General features: G+C 49.4%; 1 protein-coding gene across 2 annotated transcripts in view; it reads right to left on the bottom strand.

Annotated features, from left to right (window-relative positions):
• The window catches only part of LOC307270447 (ELAV-like protein 1), an 18,247-nt gene that overhangs the window by 7,290 nt on the left and 957 nt on the right, over positions 1-10,000 (bottom strand). For both annotated transcript variants that reach the window (XM_080054333.1, XM_080054332.1), the window contains exons 2-4: positions 9,730-9,802; positions 8,881-8,931; positions 5,598-5,766 (exon numbers count right to left, since the gene is read on the bottom strand). In XM_080054333.1, coding sequence (XP_079910459.1) covers positions 5,598-5,766; positions 8,881-8,931; positions 9,730-9,765 — 256 coding nt within the window. In that variant the 5' untranslated portion in view covers positions 9,766-9,802. The remainder of the gene's footprint in view (positions 1-5,597; positions 5,767-8,880; positions 8,932-9,729; positions 9,803-10,000) is intronic.

A 10,000-nucleotide genomic window follows, 5' to 3' on the forward strand; every position in this document is an offset into this window, starting at 1 on the left:
CTGTCCCTCTAACCGTCTGTCCCTCCAACCGTCTGTCCTCTAACCGTCTGTCCCTCCAACCGTCTGTCCTCTAACCCGTCTGTCCTATAACCCGTCTGTCCCTCCAACCGTCTGTCCACACTAACCCGTCTGTCCCTCTAACCGTCTGTCCCTCTAACCGTCTGTCCCTCCAACCGTCTGTCCCTCTAACCGTCTGTCCCTCCAACCGTCTGTCCCTCTAACCGTCTGTCCCTCTAACCGTCTGTCCCTCCAACCGTCTGTCCCTCTAACCGTCTGTCCCTCCAACCGTCTGTCCCTCTAACCGTCTGTCCCTCTAACCGTCTGTCCCTCTAACCGTCTGTCCCTCTAACCGTCTGTCCCTCTAACCGTCTGTCCCTCTAACCGTCTGTCCCTCTAACCGTCTGTCCCTCTAACCGTCTGTCCACACTAACCCGTCTGTCCACACTAACCCGTCTGTCCCTCTAACCGTCTGTCCCTCTAACCGTCTGTCCCTCTAACCGTCTGTCCCTCTAACCGTCTGTCCTCTAACCCGTCTGTCCTCTAACCCGTCTGTCCCTCCAACCGTCCGTCCACACTAACCCGTCTGTCCCTCCAACCGTCTGTCCACACTAACCCGTCTGTCCCTCTAACCGTCTGTCCTCTAACCCGTCTGTCCCTCTAACCGTCTGTCCAATAACCCGTCTGTCCACACTAACCCGTCTGTCCTCACTAACCCGTCTGTCCTCTAACCGTCTGTCCACACTAACCCGTCTGTCCTCACTAACCCGTCTGTCCCTCTAACCGTCTGTCCCTCTAACCGTCTGTCCTCACTAACCCGTCTGTCCCTCTAACCGTCTGTCCTCACTAACCCGTCTGTCCCTCTAACCGTCTGTCCACACTAACCCGTCTGTCCACACTAACCCGTCTGTCCCTCTAACCGTCTGTCCCTCTAACCGTCTGTCCCTCTAACCCGTCTGTCCCTCTAACCGTCTGTCCACACTAACCCGTCTGTCCCTCTAACCGTCTGTCCACACTAACCCGTCTGTCCCTCTAACCGTCTGTCCTCTAACCCGTCTGTCCCTCTAACCGTCTGTCCCTCTAACCGTCTGTCCCTCTAACCGTCTGTCCCTCTAACCGTCTGTCCCTCTAACCGTCTGTCCCTCCAACCGTCTGTCCCTCTAACCGTCTGTCCCTCTAACCGTCTGTCCCTCCAACCGTCTGTCCCTCTAACCGTCTGTCCTCTAACCCGTCTGTCCACACTAACCGTCTGTCCTATAACCCGTCTGTCCCTCCAACCGTCTGTCCCTCTAACCGTCTGTCCCTCTAACCGTCTGTCCCTCTAACCCGTCTGTCCTCTAACCGTCTGTCCCTCCAACCGTCTGTCCCTCTAACCGTCTGTCCCTCCAACCGTCTGTCCCTCCAACCGTCTGTCCCTCCAACCGTCTGTCCCTCCAACCGTCTGTCCCTCCAACCGTCTGTCCCTCCAACCGTCTGTCCCTCCAACCGTCTGTCCCTCCAACCGTCTGTCCCTCCAACCGTCTGTCCCTCCAACCGTCTGTCCCTCCAACCGTCTGTCCCTCCAACCGTCTGTCCTATAACCCGTCTGTCCCTCCAACCGTCTGTCCCTCTAACCGTCTGTCCCTCTAACCGTCTGTCCCTATAACCCGTCTGTCCCTCTAACCGTCTGTCCCTCTAACCGTCTGTCCCTCTAACCGTCTGTCCCTCTAACCGTCTGTCCCTCTAACCGTCTGTCCCTCCAACCGTCTGTCCCTCCAACCGTCTGTCCCTCTAACCGTCTGTCCCTCTAACCGTCTGTCCCTCTAACCCGTCTGTCCCTCCAACCGTCTGTCCCTCCAACCGTCTGTCCTCTAACCGTCTGTCCCTCCAACCGTCTGTCCCTCTAACCGTCTGTCCCTCTAACCGTCTGTCCCTCTAACCGTCTGTCCCTCTAACCGTCTGTCCCTCTAACCCGTCTGTCCCTCTAACCCGTCTGTCCCTCCAACCGTCTGTCCCTCTAACCGTCTGTCCCTCTAACCGTCTGTCCCTCTAACCGTCTGTCCCTCTAACCGTCTGTCCTCTAACCCGTCTGTCCCTCTAACCGTCTGTCCTCTAACCGTCTGTCCTCTAACCGTCTGTCCCTCCAACCGTCTGTCCCTCTAACCGTCTGTCCCTCTAACCGTCTGTCCCTCTAACCGTCTGTCCCTCTAACCCGTCTGTCCCTCCAACCGTCTGTCCCTCCAACCGTCTGTCCTCTAACCGTCTGTCCCTCTAACCGTCTGTCCCTCTAACCGTCTGTCCCTCCAACCGTCTGTCCCTCTAACCGTCTGTCCCTCTAACCGTCTGTCCCTCTAACCGTCTGTCCCTCTAACCCGTCTGTCCCTCCAACCGTCTGTCCCTCCAACCGTCTGTCCTCTAACCGTCTGTCCCTCTAACCGTCTGTCCCTCCAACCGTCTGTCCCTCTAACCGTCTGTCCCTCTAACCGTCTGTCCCTCTAACCGTCTGTCCACACTAACCCGTCTGTCCTATAACCCGTCTGTCCACACTAACCCGTCTGTCCACACTAACCCGTCTGTCCACAATAACCCGTCTGTCCACACTAACCCGTCTGTCCACACTAACCCGTCTGTCCACACTAACCATAACACTTTCATATTCAGAACATTCATATTTAAAAAACGAAAAATGTACATCAGAAATAAACTGGAAATAAAATGTTTCTGAATATTGATAGAAGCAAATTGATAGTGCTGCACGATTCAACCAATCAGGTGTGAGCTTCTGCTATGACATCACCTCATGGCCGAACCCTCTAAGTAGAGAAATGAGACCACATCAGCAATCTCAGTAGTGGCCGAATCGTGCAGCAGCAGGGTTAGGGTTAGCACAGGGCTCCAAACGTTTACGATTGCATGAAATAAATAAATAAAGTCTCAATGTGCTTTTCACTTTGCAAAGAACCAATTAAAAACTACAATTTAAAACATGCAGACACCTGCACCAGGGTTAGGGTTAACCCAAAACCCACACCTGCACCAGGGTTAGGGTTAACCCAAAACCCACACCTGCACCAGGGTTAGGGTTAACCCAAAACCCACACCTGCACCAGGGTTAGGGTTAACCCAAAACCCACACCTGCACCAGGGTTAGGGTTAACCCAAAACCCACACCTGCACCAGGGTTAGGGTTAACCCAAAACCCACACCTGCACCAGGGTTAGGGTTAACCCAAAACCCACACCAACAAAGAACCGAAATAAATGAATAAAATACTTTGATTTGTCTCGTCTTCTCTCAGACAGTGTGTGTGTGAGAGGGGTGTGTGTGTGAGTGTGAGAGGGGTGTGTGTGTGAGTGTGTGTGAGAGAGGTGTGTGTGTGTGAGTGTGTGTGAGAGGGGTGTGTGTGTGAGTGTGTGTGAGAGGGGTGTTCACGAGCAAACGTTTAACTGTTTAGGAAAAATCAATAAACGAAAACCGTTGGAAAATTAACTGACTATTAATTGACTTAAAATACATATTTTTGGGAAGTTCTGCAGAGGATGCTAAAGTTAGCTCTGCTGCTAGACAGCTTATGTGTATCTCAATGAAAGCCTTCCCCAGGAGGCGATGGAAGGGTTAGGGTCAGGGGAAGCTGCTTAACAAGAACCTGTTAAACCTGTTTAGCAGCCAGTCCAGAGAGGGTCAGGGGACGCTGCTTAATAACAGCCAGTCCAGAGAGGGTTAGGGTCAGGGGAAGCTCTGTGTCCAGAGGGGAGGGGGTCAGGGGAGATCTGGACTCATAGTCAATGATTGTAAGTTGTAAAAAGAAACTTCTGTTAAAAAAATACAGTCGTAAAAAAATGCTGTTGTACAAAAAAAAGGGTAAAAAGTGTAAAAAAAAACCCCGAACCAAGTAAACTACAGGGAGGAGGGGGGGGTCAGGGAGGGGGGGGGTCAGGGAGTAAGGTTAGAGGGGAGGGGGGGAGGGGTCAGGGAGGGGGGGGGTCAGGGAGTAAGGTTAGAGGGGAGGGGGGGAGGGGTCAGGGAGGGGGGAGGGTCAGTGAGGGGGGGGGGTCAGGGAGGGAGGGGTCAGGGTTAGAGTTGGGAGGGGGGATTAGAGGGGGGGTTAGGGAGGGTCAGGGTTAGAGTTGGGAGGGGGGGTTAGAGGGGGGGTTAGGGAGGGTCAGGGTTAGAGTTGGGAGGGGGGGTTAGGGTTAGAGGGGGGTCAGGGTTAAGAGGGAGGGAGGGTCAGGGTTAGAGTTGGGAGGGGGGGTTAGAGGGGGGGTTAGGGAGGAGGGTTAAGGTTTTTTTGTTGCTCTTTCCGGCCGAATCCTTCAGTTTGCTAAACACTCTGATAGAACATGACATCATCCTGATAGAACATGACATCATCCTGATAGAACATGACATCATCCAGGAAATAAATATTCACAGAATCCTTAAAAAACAAAACACACATTGGATTAAATAAACAAAGATCAGCTGATCGGCAGGAAACAGTTTAAACATTTAGAAAAATAAAAAAAATAAAATAAAAAGTTCTCAGGAAACAGCGAAGGAAGATACACAACTTTCATTTATTTTATTTTGAAAAATAACTTGAATCTCTTAAATCACTGCTGATTAAAACATGTGAAAGTTAAAGGGAATGTCACCCAGCCCTAACTGTCTGTCTGTCTGTCTGTCTGTCTGTCTGTCTGTCTGTCTGTCTGTCTGTCTGTCTGTCTGTCTGTCTGTCTCTCTCTCTGTCTGTCTGTCTGTCTGCGACCTGTTACTGTGTCCTGTTTGAGTTTAGCAGACTCCACGTCTCCCTATGTGTGTGTGTGCGCGTGTCTCTGTGTCTCTCTCTCTCCGTGTGTGTGTGTGTGTGTGTGTGTGTCTGTGTGTGTGTCTGTCTGTGTCTGTCTCTCTCCGTCTGTGTGTGTGTGTGTGTCTCTGTCTCTGTTACCTGCCACTTTGTCCCGTATGAGCTTGGCACTCTCCACGTCTCCCTATGTGTCTGTCTGTTTGTCCCAGTGTGTTTAGGGTTAGTGTCTCTCTGTGTCTGTCTCTCTCTCTCTCTGTCTGTCTGTCTGTTTAGGGTTAGTGTCTGTGTCTGTCTCTCTCTCAGTGTCTGTCTCTCTCTCTCTCTGTCTGTCTGTTTAGGGTTAGTGTCTGTGTCTGTCTCTCTCTCTCTCTGTCTGTCTGTCTGTTTAGGGTTAGTGTCTGTGTCTGTCTCTCTCTCTCTCTGTCTGTCTGTCTGTCTGTTTAGGGTTAGTGTCTGTGTCTGTCTCTCTCTCTCTCTGTCTGTCTGTCTGTCTGTTTAGGGTTAGTGTCTGTGTCTGTCTGTCTCTCTCTCTGTCTGTCTGTCTGTCTGTTTAGGGTTAGTGTCTGTGTCTGTGTCTGTCTCTCTCTCTCTGTGTGTCTGTCCCAGTGTGTTTAGGGTTAGTGTCTCTCTGTGTCTGTCTCTCTCTGTGGGTTAGGGTTAGTGTCTGTGGATCTCTCTGTGGGTTAGGGTTAGTGTCTCTCTGTGTCTGTCTCTCTCTGTGGGTTAGGGTTAGTGTCTCTCTGTGTCTGTCTCTCTCTGTGGGTTAGGGTTAGTGTCTCTCTGCGTCTGTCTCTCTCTGTGGGTTAGGGTTAGTGTCTGTGGATCTCTCTGTTACCTGCCACTTTGTCCCGTATGAGCTTGGCACTCTCCACGTCTCCCACGGAGCAGAAGAGACTCCGCAGCTCGTCCTGACTCATCGTCTGAGGAAGATAGTTCACGATCACGTTGGTCCTCGAGTCGTCCTCCTCCATCTGCTCCCCCGGGAAACTGCTGTAATCCAGGTCCTTTAGAGAGAGAGACAGGTTAGAGAGAGAGACAGGCTGTAATCCAGGTCCTTTAGAGAGAGAGACAGGTTAGAGAGAGAGACAGGTTAGAGAGACGGGTTAGAGAGAGAGACAGGTTAGAGAGAGACAGGCTGTAATCCAGGTCCTTTAGAGAGAGACAGGTTAGAGAGAGACAGGCTGTAATCCAGGTCCTTTGGGGGGGGGGGGGGAGAGAGACAGGTTAGAGAGAGACAGGCTGTAATCCAGGTCCTTTAGAGAGAGAGACAGGTTAGAGAGAGACAGGCTGTAATCCAGGTCCTTTAGAGAGAGAGAGACAGGTTAGAGACAGACAGGTTAGAGAGAGTCATCCTCCTCCATCTGCTCCCCCGGGAAATTGCTGTAATCCAGGTCCTAGTGAGACAGACAGGTTAGAGACAGACAGGAGAGAGAGAGAGAGAGACAGGATGCTCCCCCGGGAAGCTGCTGTAATCCAGGTCCTTTGGGGGGAGAGACAAGACAGGTGAGAGAGAGAGAGACAGGCTGTAATCCAGGTCCTAGTGAGACAGACAGGTTAGAGAGAGACAGACAGGTTAGAGAGAGACAGACAGGTGAGAGAGAGACAGGCTGTAATCCAGGTCCTATAGACAGACAGGTTAGAGAGAGAGAGAGACAGGTTATCATACAGATCCTAGAGAGACAGACAGGTTAGAGAGACAGACAGGCCAAAGCTAACCGTGTAGTTATATGTAAAGCATTTTATTTTTGCCTCTTTCAGATGATGATGTCATCGAGCTACTAAGAGTTACTTTGGGCCGATAACTATTTTCCTTACAGAGGAAACATCAGAGACAGGTTAGAGAGAGAGACAGGCAGGGAGAGAGAGACAGGCAGACAGACAGACAGACAGACAGGGAGAGAGAGACAGGGAGGGAGAGAGAGAGGGAGAGACAGACAGAGAGAGAGACAGGCAGGGAGAGAGAGGGAGAGACAGACAGAGACAGGGAGAGAGAGACAGGCAGGGGGAGAGACAGACAGAGAGAGACAGGCAGGGAGAGAGAGAGACAGGCAGGGAGAGAGAGGGAGAGACAGACAGAGACAGGGAGAGAGAGACAGGCAGGGGGAGAGAGGGAGAGACAGACAGAGCGAGACAGGCAGGGAGAGAGAGAGACAGGCAGAGACAGACAGACAGAGAGAGACAGGAGAGAGAGGGAGAGAGAGACAGGCAGAGAGACAGACAGACAGCAGACCTGCAAACTCATAGGAGGTGAAAAAGGTGACAAACACCCGTCCCTTCTAGGGGGGTCGGGTGTTTTTCGCTGTCCAAACGATTGGCTATTGTTAAATATCATTCACACAACCAGAGTTCTCCACTATTGCCTCCAATGTCCAGCTGGGTGAAAATAATAGCCAGCTGAGATCCTGACCCTCCTAGGGGGGTCCGGGGGTATGCCCCCCCGGGAGATTTTTTTTAAACTTTTTAAAGTGAAATGCATGAATCTGGTGCACTTTGAGAGGGAAATTAAGAGGCTAAATCTGAGGAAATTTGTGTGAACAAATAATTTGGAGACACTGGGTCGGATGAATTAGAAGCTTCTTGAATTTTCCATTAAAATGTTCATTTAAAATAAAATATTATGCAGGGTCCTCTGGGTTGGGCTTGGTGCTCTTTTTCTTTTACGAGACATATTTCTCTGTAATATAATGAATGCATTTAAATGCAGTGAGAGGAATGAAGCAGAAGAACTCTGTTGTCCAGCTATCTTTTTTTCCACAGACGAGGCTGAAATAGGTTATACAGTGCATGGGCATCTGAGCCCCATTTCCAAATGTTTTTAAATAAACTCAATACACACTGGACGTGAACGTGACGTGATCAGTTAAACTTGGATTACCTCCCAGATTAACTGATTAAATTATTGGGCTATTAACTAGGCTATCTAGATCAAAACATTGTATTCATTTTTTTGTATGATATAATAATATGATGTTAATATCAAACACACAAACTAAAAAATTAAAATAAATTGGGGGGGGGGGGGGCCTGTCGGTCGGTCGGCTCTGATTGTGAGCGCACTGCAGACACTTCATTTCTGCAATGTGCGCTCATTAAACTGTCAGCTTCACTTAAGAGTCCTGTGTGGGTCAACAGTGCAGTGCAAACTATGCAGCATAGTTATAACATTCGTCTACGACCGTGATGTTAAATCACCTTCACACAAAGTCTCCGCCCCAGCAAAGCAGCGAGTCGATCGCTGTGACGGTGAAAATCACCGGGACCCGGGAGACCCAGTGAGCGAGTGAGACGCCGCTCAGAAAAAACTCTGTGGTTTGATGGATGAAATCAGTCGGGGATATCCTGCCCGTTAACTTTGTCTACGGGAACGGCTTCCGCGATCTCTTTCTATGTCTCGAGTCTAACAGAGAGCCATGTCGGCAAACTGACAGCGCGACGAAATAAAGGGACTGTACCTGTAGCTGCGTCCCTCCGTATAGTTTCTGTTTCAGTAGGCTGTTACATTGACCTCTGCAGCATTGACAGTGTTTAATCAAAGCCTCTAATTTTTTATTATCAAAAGGGCTTTGATTGAGACTTTTAGCCAATTCTAAAGTCTGAACACACAGCGGCAGCAGTGATGCTTGTGCCCGATCTTAACGCTGAGTGGACAATACTCATGACGTCTACCAAAGATGTTTTATTGCCAAGATAACGATATTCCCTTATCTCACACTACGGTAACTCGCCCACACAGTCCAGTCTGGGAAGCGCTGGCTGACTTCTCTGGCAGCGCTACCACCCCCCCCCCCCCCCTCCCAAAAACAAAAACTCTTCGGATCTATACGATTCACGTGGGTCATATATTTTGATTCTAAGCGGCGATTTTCGCCGAAAAGCGATGAGTTTGCAGGTATGAGACAGAGAGAGAGAGGCAGGGAGAGAGAGAGGCAGGGAGAGACAGGCAGAGAGACAGACAGACAGGGAGAGAGAGAGACAGGCAGGGAGGGAGAGACAGGGTATACAACATCCGTATGGGCCTAATGTAGTTACAGCTGGGAAACATTCTAGAGGGAGACAGTCGTTTATTACACCATCAATATATCAACGTGTGAATAAGCCAATCAGAGAGCAGCATTCACCTTTCCAGCTCCGCCCTTCGCGATGACGTCACCTTGGTTTGTTTCACAGACCTGAAACACACACACACACACACACACACACACAGAGACACACACACACACACACAGAGAGAGAGACACACACACACACACACACACACAGAGAGAGACACACACACACACACACACACAGAGAGAGAGAGACAGACACACACACACACACACACACACACAGAGAGACACACACACACACACAGAGAGACACACATACATACACACACACACACACACATTAGATTATATATTATATGAACAAGTAGTTATCCAGTGTTATTACACAGCCTAGGCTCTGTAAACAGGCATGTTGCTAGATGCAGTGGGCCCTTTGTTTACAGATATATATATATAGATAGACAGACTGACCTTCAGGTACCGGATGTGTCCTCTCCTCAGAGGAGATAGGATATATAGAGATATAGATATATAGAGTCTAGAATCACCATATATAGATAGATTATAGATAGATAGATATAGATATAGATATATATAGATAGACAGACTGACCTTCAGGTACCGGATGTGTCCTCTCCTCAGAGGAGATAGGATATATAGATAGATATAGATATATAGAGTCTAGAATCACCATATATAGATAGATTATAGATAGATAGATATAGATATAGATATATATAGATAGACAGACTGACCTTCAGGTACCGGATGTGTCCTCTCCTCAGAGGAGATAGGATATATAGATAGATATAGATATATAGAGTCTAGAATCACCATATATAGATAGATTATAGATAGATAGATATAGATATAGATATATATAGATAGATATAGATATATATAGATAGACAGACTGACCTTCAGGTACCGGATGTGTCCTCTCCTCAGCGCCATCGGATCGTCTGGGTCCAGTTTAGGGTCTGACGGGTTACTATGGAGACAGACAGGTCAGGGTTACTATGGAGACGGGTCACGGTTACTATGGAGACAGACAGGTCAGGGTTACTATGGAGACGGGTCAGGGTTACTATGGAGACAGGTCAGGGTTACTATGGAGACAGGTCAGGGTTACTATGGAGACAGGTCAGGGTTACTATGGAGACAGGTCAGGGTTACTATGGAGACAGGT

Source organism: Ammodytes marinus, assembly GCF_949987685.1.
Source record: "Ammodytes marinus genome assembly, contig: scaffold_104, whole genome shotgun sequence".
NCBI lineage: Eukaryota > Metazoa > Chordata > Actinopteri > Uranoscopiformes > Ammodytidae > Ammodytes > Ammodytes marinus.